General features: G+C 45.7%; 1 protein-coding gene across 1 annotated transcript in view; it reads right to left on the reverse strand.

Moving 5' to 3' along the window:
• The window catches only part of LOC120043413 (carboxypeptidase Z-like), a 36383-nt gene that overhangs the window by 4120 nt on the left and 11692 nt on the right, over positions 1–20571 (reverse strand). The window contains exons 8-12 of the mRNA XM_038987995.1: positions 17375–17533; positions 14365–14432; positions 14221–14288; positions 5794–5933; positions 5142–5241 (exon numbers count right to left, since the gene is read on the reverse strand). Coding sequence (XP_038843923.1) covers positions 5142–5241; positions 5794–5933; positions 14221–14288; positions 14365–14432; positions 17375–17533 — 535 coding nt within the window. The remainder of the gene's footprint in view (positions 1–5141; positions 5242–5793; positions 5934–14220; positions 14289–14364; positions 14433–17374; positions 17534–20571) is intronic.

Genomic DNA, 20571 nt, shown 5'->3' on the forward strand with positions numbered 1-20571 from the left:
TTCTATGCCATCAAATGGAACATAACATTTAACAAACCAATTAGGATCTGGCTAAAAATACTTGAATCAGTTATAGAACCCATTGCCCTTTATGGTTGTGAGGTCTGGGGTCTGCTCAACATCTAAGAATTAACACAATTGGACAAACACCAAATTGAGACTCTGCATGCAGAATTCTGCAAAAATCTCCTCTGTGTGCAACGTAGAACACCAGATAATGCATGCAGAGCAGAGTTAGGCCGATACCCGCTAATTATCAAAATCCAGAAAAGAGACGTTAAATTCTACAACCACCTAAAAGGAATTGATTCCCAAACCTTCCATAACAAAGCCATCACCTACAGAGAGATGAACCTGGAGAAGAGTCCCCTAAGCAAGCTGGTCCTGGGGCTCTGTTCACAAACACAAACACACCCCACAGAGCCCCAGGACAGCAACAGAATTAGACCCAACCAAATCATCAGAAAGCAAAAAGATAATTACTTGAAAAAAAACAGAGCAAACTAGAATGCTATTTGGCCCTAAACAGAGAGTACACAGTGGCAGAATACCTGACCACTGTGACTGACCCAAACTTAAGGAAAGCTTTGACTATGTACAGACTCAGTGAGCATAGCCTTGCTATTGAGAAAGGCCGCAATAGCCTGTATTCTTTTGAAAGCCAGGTGTCACGTTCCTGACCTGTTTTCTGTTAGTTTTGTATGTGTTAGTTGGTCAGGACGTGAGTTTGGGTGGGCAGTCTATGTTTTCTGTTTCTATGTTGGTTTAAAGGGTGACCTGATATGGCTCTCAATTAGAGGCAGGTGGTTTTCATTTCCTCTGATTGAGAGCCATATTAAGGTAGGTGTTTTCACATTGATTGTTGTGGGTGGTTGTCTTCCGTGTCTGTGTATGTTGCGCCACATGGGACTGTTTCGGTATGTTTGTTCGTTCGGTTTTTGTGTAGTCTATTTTCCTGTTCGTGCGTTCTTCGTGTTTCATGTAAATTCGTCGTCCAGGTCTGTCTACGTCGTTTATTGTTTTGTAGTTTGTTAAAGTGTTGTCGTGTTTTTCCCGTTTTGTAAATAAATATTATGTCGAATTCAAACGCTGCATTTTGGTTCAATCCCTGCTCCTCCTCTTCGGATGAAGAGGAGGAGGAACGCCGTTACACCAGGTCTGCCTATGTGCACACTGCCCACAAAATGAGGTGTAAACTGAGCTGCACTTCCTAACCTCCTGCCAAATGTATGACCATATTAGAGACACATATTTCCCTCAGATTACACAGATCCACAAAGAATTCAAAAACATATCTAATTTTGATAAACTCCCATATCTACTGGGTGAAATACCACAGTGTGCCGTCACAGCAGCAAGATGTGACCTGTTGCCACAAGAAAAGGTCAACCAGTGAAGAACAAACACCATTGTAAATACAACCCATATTTATTTATTTCCCCTTTTGTACTTTAACTATTTGCACATTGCTACAACACTGTATATATACATAATATGACATTTGAAATGTCTTTATTCTTTTGGAACTTCTGGGTGTGTAATTTTTATTGTTTATTTCATTTTTGTTTATTATCTATTTCATTTGCATTGGCAATGTTAACAAATGTTTCCAATGACAACAAAGCCCTTAAATTGAATTGAGAGAGAGAGGGAGTTAGGAGGGAGGGAGAGAGGAATGAAGAGGGGAGACAGGGAAGGAGACATGGATGGAGACAGGGGAGGAGAAGGGAAGGAGAATGGAAGGAGACAGGGAAGGAGACAGGGAAGGAGGGAGACAGGGAAGGACGGAGACAGGGAAGGAGACAGGGAAGGAGACAGGGAAGGCGGGAGACAGGGAAGGAGGGAGACAACGAAGGAGGGAGAGGGAAGGAGACAGGGAAGGAGGGAGACAGGGAAGGAGGCAGTGACATGTTGTTACAGGGTAACCACCATGAGAAAATGTAATTTTTATTGTTTATTTCATTTTTGTTTATTATCTATTTCATTTTTATTGGCAATGTTAACAAATGTTCCAATGCCAACAAAGCCCTTAAATTGAATTGAGAGAGAGAGGGAGTTAGGAGGGAGGGAGGGAGAGAGGGATGAATAGGGGAGACAGGGAAGGAGACATGGATGGAGGGAGACAGGGAAGGACGGAGACAGGGAAGGAGACAGGGAAGGAAGGAAACAGGGAAGGCGGGAGACAGGGAAGGCGGGAGACAGGGAAGGCGGGAGACAGGGAAGGCGGGAGACAGGGAAGGAGGGAGACAGGGAAGGAGACAGGGAAGGAGACAGGGAAGGCGGGAGACAGGGAAGGCGGGAGACAGGGAAGGCGGGAGACAGGGAAGGAGGGAGACAGGGAAGGCGGGAGACAGGGAAGGAGACAGGGAAGGAGACAGGGAAGGCGGGAGACAGGGAAGGCGGGAGACAGGGAAGGAGGGAGACAGGGAAGGCGGGAGACAGGGAAGGCGGGAGACAGGGAAGGAGGGAGACAGGGAAGGCGGGAGACAGGGAAGGCAGGAGACAGGGAAGGCGGGAGACAGGGAAGGAGGGAGACAGGGAAGGAGGGAGACAGGGAGGGAGACAGGGAAGGAGACAGGGAAGGAGACAGGGAAGGAGAGAGACAGGGAAGGCGGGAGACAGGGAAGGCGGGAGACAGGGAAGGAGGGAGACAGGGAAGGCGGGAGACAGGGAAGGATACAGGGAAGGAGACAGGGAAGGCGGGAGACAGGGAAGGCGGGAGACAGGGAAGGAGGGAGACAGGGAAGGCGGGAGACAGGGAAGGAGGGAGACAGGGAAGGCGGGAGACAGGGAAGGAGACAGGGAAGGAGACAGGGAAGGCGGGAGACAGGGAAGGCGGGAGACAGGGAAGGAGGGAGACAGGGAAGGCGGGAGACAGGGAAGGCGGGAGACAGGGAAGGAGACAGGGAAGGAGACAGGGAAGGCGGGAGACAGGGAAGGCAGGAGACAGGGAAGGAGACAGGGAAGGAGACAGGGAAGGCGGGAGACAGGGAAGGAGGGAGACAGGGAAGGAGGGAGACAGGGAAGGAGACAGGGAAGGAGACAGGGAAGGCGGGAGACAGGGAAGGCGGGAGACAGGGAAGCCGGGAGACAGGGAAGGCGGGAGACAGGGAAGGAGGGAGACAGGGAAGGCGGGAGACAGGGAAGGCGGGAGACAGGGAAGGCGGGAGACAGGGAAGGCGGGAGACAGGGAAGGAGGGAGACAGGGAAGGAGGGAGACAGGGAAGGAGACAGGGAAGGAGACAGGGAAGGAGAGAGACAGGGAAGGAGGGAGACAGGGAAGGAGACAGTGGAGGAGACAGGGAAGGAGAAAGTGGAGGAGACAGGGAGGGGGGGAGACAGGGAAGGAGACAGGGAAGGAGACAGGGAAGGAGACAGGGAAGGAGACAGTGGAGGAGACAGGGAGGGGGGGAGACAGGGAAGGAGACAGGGAAGGAGACAGGGAAGGAGGGAGACAGGGAAGGAGACAGGGAAGGAGGGAGACAGGGAAGGAGACAGGGAAGGAGACAGGGAAGGAGGGAGAAAGTGACATGTTGTTACAGGGTAACCACCATGAGAAAATGTTTGTCTTGATATCACGTCTCTCCAGTGATGACACAACGTCAAAAATTATGTTGCTTTTCCTTGTATACTGCCAACATCTCTACATTTCCACCATACAATGTAAACCGCTTGGAGCGTCTTTAAAAGCTCTGTTATGAAACCAGTTATGATCTACATCCCAAATGGCTCCTTTCTCCCTCCATAGAGCTCTACCAGAGGGCCCTGCTCAGAAGTAGCCATTTGGGCTCCTCATTCCCTCCATAGAGCTCTACCAGAGGGCCCTGCTCAGAAGTAGCCATTTGGGCTCCTTTCTCCCTCCATAGAGCTCTACCAGAGGACCCTGCTCAGAAGTAGCCATTTGGGCTCCTTTCTCCCTCCATAGAGCTCTACCAGAGGACCCTGCTCAGAAGCAGCCATTTGGGCTCCTTTCTCCCTCCATAGAGCTCTACCAGAGGGCCCTGCTCAGAAGTAGCCATTTGGGCTCCTCATTCCCTCCATAGAGCTCTAACAGAGAACCCTGCTCAGAAGTAGCCATTTTGGCTCCTTTCTCCCTCCATAGAGCTCTAACAGAGGACCCTGCTCAGAAGTAGCCATTTGGGATCCTTTCTCCCTCCATAGAGCTCTAACAGAGGGCCCTGCTCAGAAGTAGCCATTTTGGGCTCCTTTCTCCCTCCATAGAGCTCTAACAGAGGACCCTGCTCAGAAGCAGCCATTTGGGCTCCTTTCTCCCTCCATAGAGCTCTACCAGAGGGCCCTGCTCAGAAGTAGCCATTTGGGCTCCTCATTCCCTCCATAGAGCTCTAACAGAGAACCCTGCTCAGAAGTAGCCATTTTGGCTCCTTTCTCCCTCCATAGAGCTCTAACAGAGGACCCTGCTCAGAAGTAGCCATTTGGGATCCTTTCTCCCTCCATAGAGCTCTAACAGAGGGCCCTGCTCAGAAGTAGCCATTTTGGGCTCCTTTCTCCCTCCATAGAGCTCTAACAGAGGACCCTGCTCAGAAGTAGCCATTTGGGCTCCTCATTCCCTCCATAGAGCTCTACCAGAGGACCCTGCTCAGAAGCAGCCATTTGGGCTCCTTTCTCCCTCCATAGAGCTCTACCAGAGGGCCCTGCTCAGAAGTAGCCATTTTGGCTCCTTTCTCCCTCCATAGAGCTCTAACAGAGGGCCCTGCTCAGAAGTAGCCATTTTGGGCTCCTTTCTCCCTCCATAGAGCTCTACCAGAGGACCCTGCTCAGAAGTAGCCATTTGGGCTCCTTTCTCCCTCCATAGAGCTCTAAGAGAGGACCCTGCTCAAAAGTACCCATTTTGGGCTCCTTTCTCCCTCCATAGAGCTCTAACAGAGGGCCCTGCTCAGAAGTAGCCATTTTGGGCTCCTTTCTCCCTCCATAGAGCTCTAACAGAGGGCCCTGCTCAGAAGTAGCTATTTTGGGATCCTTTCTCCCTCCATAGAGCTCTAACAGAGGACCCTGCTCAGAAGTACCCATTTGGGCTCCTTTCTCCCTCCATAGAGCTCTAACAGAGGACCCTGCTCAGAAGTAGCCATTTTGGGCTGCAGACATTATCCGGAACTATGGCTATCAGATATTACGGTGGTTACCTGTGGTGACATCTTTACGTATTCCCCTGACAGATATGGACGCTCCTTTAATTCCATAGCCCTCCTCATCCTTCACCACTCCCTTAATACCTCTGTGGACCTGGAGAAGAGAAGGAACGACAGGGAATAACACCGGTATATCAGGCTTGGGGAATGACAGGGTTATTTTAACTAAATTCCCTGATTTTCCAGAAATCTCAGTTGAAAGATTCCTGGATTGACTACTTGTTCCCCCCTGATTCCATGGATCTTCCAACCAGGGTTTTTGGAAACACAGGAAATTTTGGGAAATTTTCCGGAATTTGCTGACCTATCAGGGAATGGCAGGGAATGCTAAGGTCAGTGGAGGCTGGTGGGCGGGAGGAATATATAGTAGGATGGCAGCTTAACATTACGGCTGTATCGGAATGAATGGAACGGTTTTAGACACATCAAACACATGTTTTCCAGGTGCTCAATATACAATTCCATGTGTTCCATTCCAGCCATTACAAAGAGCCAGCTGTCCTCCTATATCTCTGCCCACCAGCCACCACTGATTAGGACATCAAACATGGTCAAAAAATGATGAGATAACACATAGGCCTTCTACGGTATAACTACGGCACAAAATGGCTGCCTGGTCGCTGGGCCAATTGAAAGGCAGACCCACCGACTCCATGAAACTGAGCAGGGCCTCCTTGTTCCTGAGCCACTCTGGGTAGAGCTCCTCTTCAGAAGGGAACTTGTCACAGCCCAGCTCCACCGTAATCTCCAGACAGTTAGTGTGGAGGTAGTTAAAGTCTGACATACCTACGGTACCGGAGAAATGGAGAGTTAGGATACACACACACACACACACACACACACAGGAGAGAGGAGGAGAGAGGGTTAGCGAAGAAGAGGAGAGACAGAATGTTATGAGGAGAGGAGGAGAGACAGCATGTTATGAGGAGAGGAGGAGAGACAGCATGTTATGAGGAGAGGAGGAGAGACAGCATGTTATGAGGAGAGGGGGAGAGACAGAATGTTGTGAGGAGAGGAGGAGAGACAGAATGTTATGAGGAGGAGAGGAGGAGGAGAGACAGCATGTTGTGAGGAGAGGAGGAGAGACAGCATGTTGTGAGGAGAGGAGGAGAGACAGCATGTTGTGAGGAGAGGAGGAGAGACAGAATGTTGTGAGGAGAGGAGGAGAGACAGAATGTTATGAGGAGAGGAGGAGAGACAGAATGTTATGAGGAGGAGAGGAGAGACAGAATGTTATGAGAGGAGGAGAGACAGAATGTTATGAGAGGAGGACAGAGAATGTTATGAGGAGGAGAGGAGGAGGAGAGACAGAATGTTATGAGGAGAGGAGGAGAGACAGAATGTTATGAGGAGAGACAGAATGTTATGAGGAGAGGAGGAGAGACAGAATGTTATGAGGAGAGGAGGAGAGACAGAATGTAAGGGAAGTCCCCCCCCAATTGTACAAAATAACATGGCAACTTATTGGCACCGAGCGCAGCATATACACGATGGACAAGTACACTACTTCTGGCGGTGTTTCATCCAAAGTTGATGGCAAATGCCATATTGCAAATGAGCTGTGTAACACTCCAAAATTCCTATAGTGGGCGAGTTTGTTCTATCTAAATTTTTCATAGGCTTTATGTAACGCAAGTCAAGACCCAAGAGTAAAATTTTGAGATTTTGAAAGTTTTGGCAAAAACTTATCACCCCCTTAAAAAAGTGCTTTCTGGACCGTTTTTTCGAAATTCTTTCGAGTTTTATGTCAATTACACATGTGTAAGAACTATATGAAAATACTTTTTTCAAATTTTATTAACATAATTTTTTTTGAAATTTTATTTGAACTTAAGGTATATGTTTTGTGCATTTGGAATGTGATTTCATAGGAAGTCAAAAGTCAAAAGTCAAAAATGTCAAAAATTTGGAAAAAACGTATCACCCCCTTTAAAAAAGTGCTTTCTGGACCGTTTTTTGAAATTCTTTCGAGTTTTATGTCAATTACACATGTGTAAGAACTGTATGAAAATACTTTAGTCACATTTATTATCATAATTTTTTATAAATGTTTACTTGTACTTAAGGAATATGTTTTGTGCATTTGGAATGTGATTTCATAGGAAGTCAAAAGTCAAAAATGTCAAAAATTTGGAAAAAACGTATCACCCCTTCATAGTCGAAAATAACATTTTTTTTTAAAAGGCCAAAATGAAGCATTTAAAACTGTATTGAAAATCGTGCGTGGTAACCCAAAACATGAAACAGAATATTTTTTGACTTTTTTTGAAAACCTCCATAAATCACTCAGGCCAGCACCCATTGATTTTTGCCCGTAGTATAGTGCTCCCAGAGCGGGTATGGAAGTCTGGATCCCCCCTAAAAGCATTTAAGGCTCTGTGTGTCTTTAAGCACCATACTTTTTCATTCCATCCTTGCTGTGTGTGTCTGTGTGTGTGTGTGTGAGCTTTTCTTTGACATCTGATTAGAGAAATGACTGATTTACACTTCATGAGGGTTGCCTAATCACACACTTAAAGTTTTGGAAAGATCTGACTTTTTTAACCCTTTGAAACAGCACCTATGACCCCATTTTAAGGCACTTCCGGTTGGCACAGGAAGCTATAAGTAAACACCTATCCTGATCGGGGTATGCTTTTACAGAATCCTGAGTTTTAAGTCTATACGTTAAGAACTGACTGATTTACACAGGGTTGAATGCACTATATATCACAAACTGCTGGTTGGGTAAAACACTTTTAGGGTGATTTTATCACTTCCGGTTGCTCCAGGAAGCTTAGAATCAACACAGGTAGACCTCATAGTGGCTTGATGGATTGTCATTGAAGACAGGTTCATAAGACATTCATAACCCACATAGGGTTTATTTAAAGAATGCACGTTACATTTGCATATGATTCAACAGTGAAAAACATCACATCATATTGCAAACATAACACACTGTTGAATCATATTGCAAACACACACTGTTACATTTGCAATATGATGTGTTGAATCATATTGCAAACATAACACACAGTGTTACATTTGTAATATGATGTGTTGAATCATATTGCAAACATAACACACAGTGTTACATTTGCAATATGATGTGTTGAATCATATTGCAAACATAACACACAGTGTTACATTTGTAATATGATGTGTTGAATCATATTGCAAACATAACACACAGTGTTACATTTGCAATATGATGTGTTGAATCATATTGCAAACATAACACACAGTGTTACATTTGTAATATGATGTGTTGAATCATATTGCAAACATAACACACAGTGTTACATTTGCAATATGATGTGTTGAATCATATTGCAAATGTAACGTGCATTCTTTAAATACTTTAGAAATACAAAATTGAACGTCCTGATGACCTCAGGATGGCCGGGCAGTGTTAGTGGTTCCTCTCCATCGCTCGTTGCGTGGTAATTTCATCATGTCGATTTTGGTGATGGTACCCCCCCGTTGAAACATATTGCAAATGCACAAAAGTCAACTAGCAAGTCAGTGTCCATCAGTCAATTGGATATTGTCAGACACCAAACTGATACCATCTGACACTAAACTCACTTTTTCCAACTCCTTTAGAAGCCAACTATAACATATTTCAGAGCAGGCCCAAAATTCACAGCGCCTTCCATTTAAACCATAATAAAACAAATAATACGTAGTTATGTTCTAGCTGCGGGTCCAGTTCTCACATTATGTTTAGCCCTATGTGAGGCGACCTCGAATCCCAAGTTTCGGCTCGATAGGTCATTCGGTGTCCGAGCAAAACGCTAATTGGTGCTGAAAATCCACTTTTTTCATTGCCTTGCTACGAGGTCCTTGAATGAGCAATCAAACAGGCTCGTTGGGGTCTGTCTCTATGGGCCGAGCCGGTTTCAATGCACCTAGTCTTGAGACTCTGGGACTTTTCTAAATGTCGTCAGTTTCGTTGAGCTGAAAATGAATTGAAAACACTGCAAATACACGAGGCTGTTTATCGGTCTGAGAACCTTCTAGAGCCACATAACTCACCGTGCACAATCAACCTGAGGTCTAGAATAGGTTTCCAAAGTTTCAGAACTCTAGGTCTGACGGTTCTTTAAAAGTGGGAACAAAAGTAACTACCACAGGCACTGTCTGCCTCTTAGCCCCTCAGTGTGTCCCTCCATCATTTCTGTGTGGGTGTGTATTTTTTTTTTTAAATCTGATGGGATGAATGACTGATTTACAGTTCAGGAGGGTTGTCTATTCACATATATGAAGTTTTGGAAAGATTTGACATTTTTAACCCTTCAAAACAGCCCATTTGACACCAATTATGGCACTTCCGGTTGGCACAGGAAGCTGAAAATAAACACATATACTCACTGGAGTATGCTGTTAGAGAATCCTGAGTTTTAAGTCTATATGTTAAAATTTGACTGATTTACATAGGGCTGAATGCACTATTTCTCTCAAACTGCAGGTTGGGTATTGCAAACACTTTTAGGGTGATTTTAACCACTTCCGGTTGCTCCAGGAAGCTTAGAATCGACACAGGTAGACCTCATGGTGGCCTGATGGACTGTCATCAAAGACAGGTTCATAAGACATTCATAACCCACATAGGCTTCAGGTTGAATTTAGAGGTGCACTCAATGCATTCCAATGGGGAGACATGTCATTGTAAACTGTTTTATGTAAACACCTTCTTTTAACTGTCAAGGGTTAATGCCACAAGGTCCAGGTTAGGCTTGCACAGATCGGGAGGACCTTAGGATTGTTCCTGAGGTGAAATTGTGTTTCTAACCTTAACGGTTCTCTCTCTGTCTCCCAAAAGCAAATAAAATTGACATTGAGGTCAAAGGGTCATTTGGGTCCGTTCTCTTGTAACGGTCGCTGCTCTCAGACCGAGCGAGCTACGGTCAAGCGGGGCATCTCGTTGAACTCGGCACGGCCTGGAGATAATAGTCATGCCATTGCAGGCTTTGTGTGTCTTTAAGCACCGTACTTTTTCACTCCATCATTGCTTTTTGTGTGTGTTTGTGTGTGAGAGAGAGCTTTCCTTTGACATCTGCTTAGAGAAGTGACTGATTTACAGTTCATGAGGGTTGTCTAATCACACAAATGAAGTTTTGAAAAGTTCTGACCTTTTTAACCCTTCGAAACAGCACCATGACACCATTTTAAGGCACTTCCGGTTGGCACAGGAAGCTATAGGTAAACACATATCTTGACTGGGGTATGCTGTTACAGAATCCTGAGTTTTAAGTCTATACGTTAAGAATTGACTGATCTACATAGGGTTGAATGCAGTGATTTTCAAAATTGCAAGTCATGTATATCTGGACACTTTTTAGGGTGATTTTAACCACTTCCGGTTGCTCCAGGTAGCTTAAAATCAACACAGGTAGACCTCATAGTAGCCTGATGGATTGTTATCAAAGACAGGTTCATAAGACATTCATAACCCACATAGGCTTCAGGTTGAATTTAGAGGAGCAGTCAATGTATTCCTATGGGGCGAAATGTCATTGTAAAATGTTTGATGTAAACGCCTTCTTTTAACTGTGAAGGGTTAATGCCACAAGGTCAAGGTTAGGCTTGCACAGATCGGGAGGACCTTAGGATTGTTCCTGAGGTGAAATTGTGCTTCTAACCTTAACGGTTCTCTCTCTGTCTCCCAAAAGCAAATGAAATTGACATTGAGGTCAAAAGGTCATTTGTGTCCGTTCTCTTGTAACGGTCGCTGCGCTCAGACCGAGCGAACTACGGTCAAGCGGGGCATCCCGTTGAACTCGGCACGGCCTGGAGAATATGGCGATGTCATTTTAGTGGTGATTTCAGAATGCTATTTTGGTGCATTCATGGAAGGCGCTGTGAATTTTGGGCCTGCTCTGAAATATGTGATAGTTGGCTTCTAAAGGAGTTGTAAAAAGTGAGTTTGGAGTCAGATGGTATCAGTTTGGTGTCTGAAAATATCCAATTGACTGATGGACACTTGCTAGTTGACTTTTGTTGACACTTGCTAGTTGACTTGCTAGTCGACTTTTGTACATTTGCAATATGTTTCAACGCGGGGGTACCATCACCAAAATCGACATGATGAAATTTCACGCAACGAGCGTTGGAGAGGAACCACTATCACTGCCCGGCCATCCTGAGGTCATCAGGACGTTGACTTTTGTATTTCTAAAGTATTTAAAGAATGCACGTTACATTTGCAATATGATTCAACATCACATCATATTGCAAATCTAACGTGCATTTGCAATATGATGTGATGTTGAATCATATTGCAAATGTAACGTACATTCTCTTAAATACTTTAGAAATGCAAAAGTCAACGGTCTGATGACCTCAGGATGGCCGGGCAGTGATAGTGGTTCCTCTCCATCGCTCGTTTCGTGAAATTTCATCATGTCGCTTTTTCCTCATGGTACCTCCCCGTTGAAACATATTGCAAATGTACAAAAGTCAACGAGCAAGTCAGTGTCCATCAGTCAAATAGATATTTTCAGACACCAAACTGATACCATCTGACTCCAAACTCACTTTTTCCAACTCCTTTAGATGCCAACTATAACATATTTCAGAGCAGGCCCAAAATTCACAGCGCCTTCCATTTAAACCATAATAAAACAAATAATACGTAGTTATGTTCTAGCTGCGGGTCCAGTTCACACATTATGTTTAGCCCTATGTGAAGCGACCTCGAATCCCAAGTTTCGGCTCGATAGGTCATTCGGTGCCCGAGCAAAACCCTAATTGGTGCTGAAATTCCACTTTTTTCATTGCCTTGCTACGGGGTCCTTGAATGAGCAATCAAACAGGCTCGTTGGGGTCTGTCTCTATGGGCCGAGCCGGTTTCAACGCACCTAGTCTTGAGACTCTGGGACTTTTCTAAAGGTCGTCCGTTTCGTTGAGGTCAAAATGAATTGAAAACATGGCAAATACACGAGGCTTTTTATCGATCCGAGAACCTTCTAGAGTCATATAATTCACCGTGCACAATCGACCTGAGGTCTAGAACAGGTTTGTAAATTTTCAGAACTCTAGGTCTGACGGTTCTTTAAAAGTTGGAACAAAAGTAACTACTGCAGGCACTGTCTGCCTCTTAGCCCCTCAGTGTGTCCCTCCATCATTTCTGTGTCGGTGTGTATTTTTTTTTTTTTAATCTGATGGGATGAAGGACTGATTTACAGTTCATGAGGGTTGTCTATTCACATATATGAAGTTTTGGAAAGATTTGACATTTTTAACACTTCGAAACAGCCCATTTGACACCAGTTATGGCACTTCCGGTTGTCACAGGAAGCTATAAATAAACACATATCATCACTGGAGTAGGCTGTTACAGAATCCTGAGTTTTAAGTCTGTATGTTAAAAATTGACTGATTTACATAGGGCTGAATGCACTATTTCTCTCAAACTGCAGGTTGGCTATGGCAAACACTTTTAGGGTGATTTAACCACTTCCGGTTGCTCCAGGAAGCTTAGAATCGACACAGGTAGACCTCATGGTGGCCTGATGGACTGACATCAAAGACAGGTTCATAAGAAAATCATAACCCACATAGGCTTTAGGTTGAATTTAGAGGTGCAGTCAATGTATTCCAATGGGGAGACATTTCATTGTAAACTATTTGATGTAAACACCTTCTTTTAACTGTGAAGGGTTAATGCCACAAGGTCAGGGTTAGGCTTGCACAGATCGGGAGGACCTTAAGAACACTCCTGAGGTGAAATTGTGTTTCTAACCTTAACGGTTCTCTCTCTGTGTCCCAAAAGCAAATGAAATTGACATTGAGGTCAAAAGGTCATTTGTGTCCGTTCTCTTGTAACGGTCGCTGCGCTCAGACCGAGCGAGCTACGGTCAAGCGGGGCATCTCGTTGAACTCGGCACGGCCTAGAGATAATAGTAATGCCATTGTGGGCTTTGTGTGTCTTTAAGCACTGTACTTTTTCACTCCATCCTTCCTTTTTGTGTGTGTGTGTTTGTGTGAGAGAGCTTTTCTTTGACATCTGTTGGGATAAATGACTGATTACAGTTCATGAGGGTTGTCTAATCACACAAGTGAAGTTTTGAAAAGATCTGACCTTTATTACCCTTCAAACCTGACCCTGTGGCACCATTTTAAGGTACTTCCAGTTGACATAGGAAGCTGAAATTGAACACATACCCTCCTTGGCGTAGGCTCTTATATAATATTGAGTTTTAAGTCTTTATGTTAAGAACTGACTTATTTAAAGAGGGTTAAATGAGTGTGTGTTATTTCATAAAATCATATAAAATCACAGGATTCTCGCAGAGCTTCGAGACCCACTTTAAAAATGTACGTCTGAACACACTGCAACTGGATCTGTGAATTTTTTGAAAAAAAAATTCCTCTTTGTGAACATCACCAAACGGTCAATGTACGATTTCTCTTAAATTACGATAGATAAATGGCTGGTTCTTTTTTTCCTGACACCGTATGCTTATGTACTTTGACATGAAGCGGTCAAATTAGCACCCTACTTGCGTTTTAACCCTTTAATCCCAGAAAAATGGCCATAACTCAAAAAGCGCCGAGGTCTCGACGCCATCTTGTTCGGGGCCAACTGCCCATTACTCCAAACCTACGCTCGCCGAGTTTCGTCTTCTAAATATTTTCAGTTTAGGAGAAAAGGCCGCGCTCGTTTGCCACGTGCTCGTGCGCCTGCAATATGATTTATTTTCCCTCTTGTGGGAATTTTCGAGAATGCAGAAAAAAGTCCAAAATTTGTCATTTTTATAAAACGGAAACCGAAAGTCCGAGACGTTTTTTTGAGTGACTTCCTGAAAGAGCTCTCCGACGCCCACGGCCCGACGCCGTCCGCGATTTTCTGCGACGTCGTAAGACGTCAGGTAAGGGACCGTACATTTGCAATGGGACTTTCTTCACTAACCATACGGCTCCCGTCTCAGAGTTCCCTTAAGGTATGTTATGAGGAGGAGAGACAGAATGTTATGAGGAGAGGAGGAGAGACAGAATGTTATGAGAGGAGAGAGAATGTTATGAGGAGGAGAAGAGGAGACAGAATGTTACCAGGAGAGAGGAGAAGATATAGAAGGTTCCCTACCCCCTGGGAAGCTGTACCACAGAGCTCCGTTGATGATGCCTCCGCTCCTGATGAAGGACGCTCCACACCTAGAATATACAATATAAAGGTCATGTAACAGAGTGTAATATAATCATTCATAATAATAGATAGGAATATAATCACCTCTCTGTGTTGTTGTCGGCCATGCTGGCGTGAGAGTCTGCGTACGTCCGGGCCAGCTGCTTAAACGCCTGCAGAGAGGGACACAGTCACAATCTGTAACATGTCATTTTCTAGCCTGGGAACAGAAGAGGTTTTCACCCCTGACATAAACTATGTGTCCGTCCCAAATGGCACTATGGGTCTAAAGTAGTGAACTATATAGGGAATAGGGTACCTGTTGGTCAGGTGGAGGACAGGGTACCTGTTGGTCAGGTGTAGGACAGGGTACCTGTTCATCAGGTGGAGGACAGGACAGGGTACCTGTTGGTCAGGTGTAGGACAGGGCACCTGTTGGTCAGGTGTAGGACAGGACAGGGTACCTGTTGGTCAGGTGTAGGACAGGGCACCTGTTGGTCAGGTGTAGGACAGGACAGGGTACCTGTTGGTCAGGTGTAGGACAGGACAGGGTACCTGTTGGTCAGGTGTAGGACTGGACAGGGTACCTGTTGGTCAGGTGTAGGACAGGGCACCTGTTGGTCAGGTGTAGGACAGGACAGGGTACCTGTTGGTCAGGTGTAGGACAGGGCACCTGTTGGTCAGGTGTAGGACTGGACAGGGTACCTGTTGGTCAGGTGTAGGACAGGGCACCTGTTGGTCAGGTGTAGGACAGGACAGGGTACCTGTTGGTCAGGTGTAGGACAGGACAGGGTACCTGTTGGTCAGGTGTAGGACTGGACAGGGTACCTGTTGGTCAGGTGTAGGACAGGGCACCTGTTGGTCAGGTGTAGGACAGGACAGGGTACCTGTTGGTCAGGTGTAGGACAGGGTACCTGTTGGTCAGGTGTAGGACAGGGTACCTGTTGGTCAGGTGTAGGACAGGACAGGGTACCTGTTGGTCAGGTGTAGGACAGGACAGGGTACCTGTTGGTCAGGTGTAGTACAGGACAGGGTACCTGTTGGTCAGGTGTAGGACAGGACAGGGTACCTGTTGGTCAGGTGTAGGACAGGGCACCTGTTGGTCAGGTGTAGGACAGGGCACCTGTTGGTCAGGTGTAGGACAGGGCACCTGTTGGTCAGGTGTAGGACAGGGTACCTGTTGGTCAGGTGTAGGACAGGGCACCTGTTGGTCAGGTGTAGGACAGGGTACCTGTTGGTCAGGTGTAGGACAGGGCACCTGTTGGTCAGGTGTAGGACAGGGTACCTGTTGGTCAGGTGTAGGACAGGACAGGGTACCTGTTGGTCAGGTGTAGTACAGGACAGGGTACCTGTTGGTCAGGTGTAGGACAGGACAGGGTACCTGTTGGTCAGGTGTAGGACAGGGCACCTGTTGGTTAGGTGTAGGACAGGGCACCTGTTGGTCAGGTGTAGGACAGGGTACCTGTTGGTCAGGTGTAGGACAGGGTACCTGTTGGTCAGGTGTAGGACAGGGCACCTGTTGGTCAGGTGTAGGATAGGGCACCTGTTGGTCAGGTGTAGGACTGGACAGGGTACCTGTTGGTCAGGTTTAGGACAGGACAGGGTACCTGTTGGTCAGGTGTAGGACAGGACAGGGTACCTGTTGGTCAGGTGTAGGACAGGGCACCTGTTGGTCAGGTGTAGGACAGGGCACCTGTTGGTCAGGTGTAGTACAGGACAGGGTACCTGTTGGTCAGGTGTAGGACAGGGCACCTGTTGGTCAGGTGTAGGACAGGGCACCTGTTGGTCAGGTGTAGGACAGGGCACCTGTTGGTCAGGTGTAGGACAGGGCACCTGTTGGTCAGGTGTAGGACAGGGTACCTGTTGGTCAGGTGTAGGACAGGGTACCTGTTGGTCAGGTGTAGGACAGGACAGGGTACCTGTTGGTCAGGTGTAGGACAGGACAGGGTACCTGTTGGTCAGGTGTAGGACAGGACAGGGTACCTGTTGGTCAGGTGTAGGACAGGACAGGGTACCTGTTGGTCAGGTGTATTACAGGACAGGGTACCTGTTGGTCAGGTGTAGGACAGGACAGGGTACCTGTTGGTCAGGTGTAGGACTGGACAGGGTACCTGTTCATCAGGTGTAGTACAGGACAGGGTACCTGTTGGTCAGGTGTAGGACAGGACAGGGTACCTGTTGGTCAGGTGTAGGACAGGGTACCTGTTGGTCAGGTGTAGGACAGGACAGGGTACCTGTTGGTCAGGTGTAGGACAGGGTACCTGTTGGTCAGGTGTAGGACAGGACAGGGTACCTGTTGGTCAGGTGTAGTACAGGACAGGGTACCTGTTGGTCAGGTGTAGGACAGGACAGGGTACCTGTTGGTCAGGTGTAGGACAGGACAGGGTACCTGTTGGTCAGGTGTAGTACAGGACAGGGTACCTGTTGGTCAGGTGTAGGACAGGACAGGGTACCTGTTGGTCAGGTGTAGGACAGGGTACCTGTTGGTCAGGTGTAGGACAGGACAGGGTACCTGTTGGTCAGGTGTAGGACAGGGTACCTGTTGGTCAGGTGTAGGACAGGACAGGGTACCTGTTGGTCAGGTGTAGGACAGGACAGGGTACCTGTTGGTCAGGTGTAGGACAGGACAGGGTACCTGTTGGTCAGGTGTAGGACAGGACAGGGTACCTGTTGGTCAGGTGTAGGACAGGACAGGGTACCTGTTGGTCAGGTGTAGGACAGGACAGGGTACCTGTTGGTCAGGTGTAGTACAGGACAGGGTACCTGTTGGTCAGGTGTATTACAGGACAGGGTACCTGTTGGTCAGGTGTAGGACAGGACAGGGTACCTGTTGGTCAGGTGTAGGACAGGACAGGGTACCTGTTGGTCAGGTGTAGGACAGGACAGGGTACCTGTTGGTCAGGTGTAGGACAGGACAGGGTACCTGTTGGTCAGGTGTATTACAGGACAGGGTACCTGTTGGTCAGGTGTAGGACAGGACAGGGTACCTGTTGGTCAGGTGTAGGACAGGACAGGGTACCTGTTGGTCAGGTGTAGGACAGAACAGGGTACCTGTTCATCAGGTGTAGGACAGGGCAGGATACCTGTTGGTCAGGTGTAGGACAGGACAGGGTACCTGTTCATCAGGTGTAGGGGAGAACATCCTCTCTTCATGGAGGTGTCTGGAGAAGTCAAAGGGATAAGAGATCACCAGCTCTCCACCATGGAGGCTAGCAGACTGGACAAATGGCACAGACCTGATCCACTTCATCACTGCATAGGTCTCTGAAGCTACCTGAGAGAGGAAAGGAGAGAGGAAAGGAAAGAGGAGAAGATGAGAGAGGAGAGGAAAGGAGAGTTTTGCCCTGTTCAAGCAGCAGGATCAACTGTCTATTTCTTCATAGACAGCAGACAACAGTTATTCAGAGGATCATCACCTCACACTGTCTAAGTGACAAGAGAGAGATGAGTGTTTTCCCCATCACAGATCAAGACCAAATTACTTACATCATTAATCAGATCAGGAAAATTACACATATCCCTTACAAAACTGGCTTTGTATAAATACTCTGGACACCCCTAGTACATACCTTACCAAAACAGTAGGAATGTCCTGTACCTTACCACAACAGTAGGAATGTCCTGTGCCTTACCAAAACAGTAGGAATGTCCTGTACCTTACCAAAACAGTAGGAATGTCCTGTACCTTACCAAAACAGTAGGAATGTCCTATACCTTACCAAAACAGTAGGAATGTCCTATACCTTACCAAAACAGTAGGAATGTCCTGTACCTTACCAAAACAGTAGGAATGTCCTGTACCTTACCAAAACAGTAGGAATGTCCTGTACCTTACCAAAACAGTAGGAATGTCCTGTACATCACCAAAACAGTAGGAATGTCCTGTACATCACCAAAACAGTAGGAATGTCCTGTACCTTACCAAAACAGTAGGAATGTCCTGTACCTTACCAAAACAGTAGGAATGTCCTATACCTTACCAAAACAGTAGGAATGTCCTGTACCTTACCAAAACAGTAGGAATGTCCTGTACCTTACCAAAACAGTAGGAATGTCCTATACCTTACCAAAACAGTAGGAATGTCCTGTACCTTACCAAAACAGTAGGAATGTCCTGTACCTTACCAAAACAGTAGGAATGTCCTGTACCTTACCAAAACAGTAGGAATGTCCTATACCTTACCAAAACAGTAGGAATGTCCTATACCTTACCAAAACAGTAGGAATGTCCTGTACCTTACCAAAACAGTAGGAATGTCCTATACCTTACCAAAACAGTAGGAATGTCCTATACCTTACCAAAACAGTAGGAATATCCTGTACCTTACCAAAACAGTAGGAATGTCCTATACCTTACCAAAACAGTAGGAATGTCCTGTACCTTACCAAAACAGTAGGAATGTCCTGTACCTTACCAAAACAGTAGGAATGTCCTGTACCTTACCAAAACAGTAGGAATGTCCTGTACATCACCAAAACAGTAGGAATGTCCTGTACCTTACCAAAACAGTAGGAATGTCCTGTACCTTACCAAAACAGTAGGGATGTCATATACCTTACCAAAACAGTAGGAATGTCCTGTACCTTACCAAAACAGTAGGAATGTCCTATACCTTACCAAAACAGTAGGAATGTCCTGTACATTACCAAAACAGTAGGAATGTCCTGTACCTTACCACAACAGTAGGAATGTCCTGTACCTTACCAAAACAGTAGGAATGTCCTGTACCTTACCAAAACAGTAGGAATGTCCTATACCTTACCAAAACAGTAGGAATGTCCTGTACCTTACCAAAACAGTAGGAATGTCCTGTACATTACCAAAACAGTAGGAATGTCCTGTACCTTACCAAAACAGTAGGAATGTCCTGTACCTTACCACAACAGTAGGAATGTCCTATACCTTACCAAAACAGTAGGAATGTCCTGTACCTTATCAAAACAGTAGGAATGTCCTATACCTTATCAAAACAGTAGGAATGTCCTGTACCTTATCAAAACAGTAGGAATGTCCTATACCTTATCAAAACAGTAGGAATGTCCTGTACCTTATCAAAACAGTAGGGATGTCCTATACCTTATCAAAACAGTAGGAATGTCCTATACCTTATCAAAACAGTAGGAATGTCCTATACCTTACCAAAGCAGTAGGAATGTCCTATACCTTACCAAAACAGTAGGAATGTCCTATACCTTACCAAAACAGTAGGAATGTCCTGTACCTTACCAAAACAGTAGGAATGTCCTGTACATTACCAAAACAGTAGGAATGCCCTGTACATTACCAAAACAGTAGGAATGTCCTGTACCTTACCAAAACAGTAGGAATGTCCTATACCTTACCAAAACAGTAGGAATGTCCTGTACCTTACCAAAACAGTAGGAATGTCCTGTACATTACCAAAACAGTAGGAATGTCCTATACCTTATCAAAACAGTAGGAATGTCCTGTACCTTATCAAAACAGTAGGAATGTCCTATACCTTATCAAAACAGTAGGAATGTCCTGTACCTTATCAAAACAGTAGGGATGTCCTATACCTTATCAAAACAGTAGGAATGTCCTATACCTTATCAAAACAGTAGGAATGTCCTATACCTTACCAAAGCAGTAGGAATGTCCTATACCTTACCAAAACAGTAGGAATGTCCTATACCTTACCAAAACAGTAGGAATGTCCTGTACCTTACCAAAACAGTAGGAATGTCCTATACCTTACCAAAACAGTAGGAATGTCCTGTACATTACCAAAACAGTAAGAATGTCCTGTACATTACCAAAACAGTAGGAATGTCCTGTACCTTACCAAAACAGTAGGAATGTCCTATACCTTACCAAAACAGTAGGAATGTCCTATACCTTACCAAAACAGTAGGAATGTCCTGTACCTTACCAAAGCAGTAGGAATGTCCTATACCTTACCAAAACAGTAGGAATGTCCTATACCTTACCAAAACAGTAGGAATGTCCTATACCTTACCAAAACAGTAGGAATGTCCTGTACCTTACCACAACAGTAGGAATGTCCTGTACCTTACCAAAACAGTAGGAATGTCCTATACCTTACCAAAACAGTAGGAATGTCCTGTACCTTATCAAAACAGTAGGAATGTCCTATACCTTATCAAAACAGTAGGAATGTCCTGTACCTTATCAAAACAGTAGGAATGTCCTATACCTTATCAAAACAGTAGGAATGTCCTGTACCTTATCAAAACAGTAGGAATGTCCTATACCTTATCAAAACAGTAGGAATGTCCTGTACCTTATCAAAACAGTAGGGATGTCCTATACCTTATCAAAACAGTAGG

The sequence above is a fragment of the Salvelinus namaycush genome, unplaced genomic scaffold (genome assembly GCF_016432855.1).
Source record: "Salvelinus namaycush isolate Seneca unplaced genomic scaffold, SaNama_1.0 Scaffold904, whole genome shotgun sequence".
NCBI lineage: Eukaryota > Metazoa > Chordata > Actinopteri > Salmoniformes > Salmonidae > Salvelinus > Salvelinus namaycush.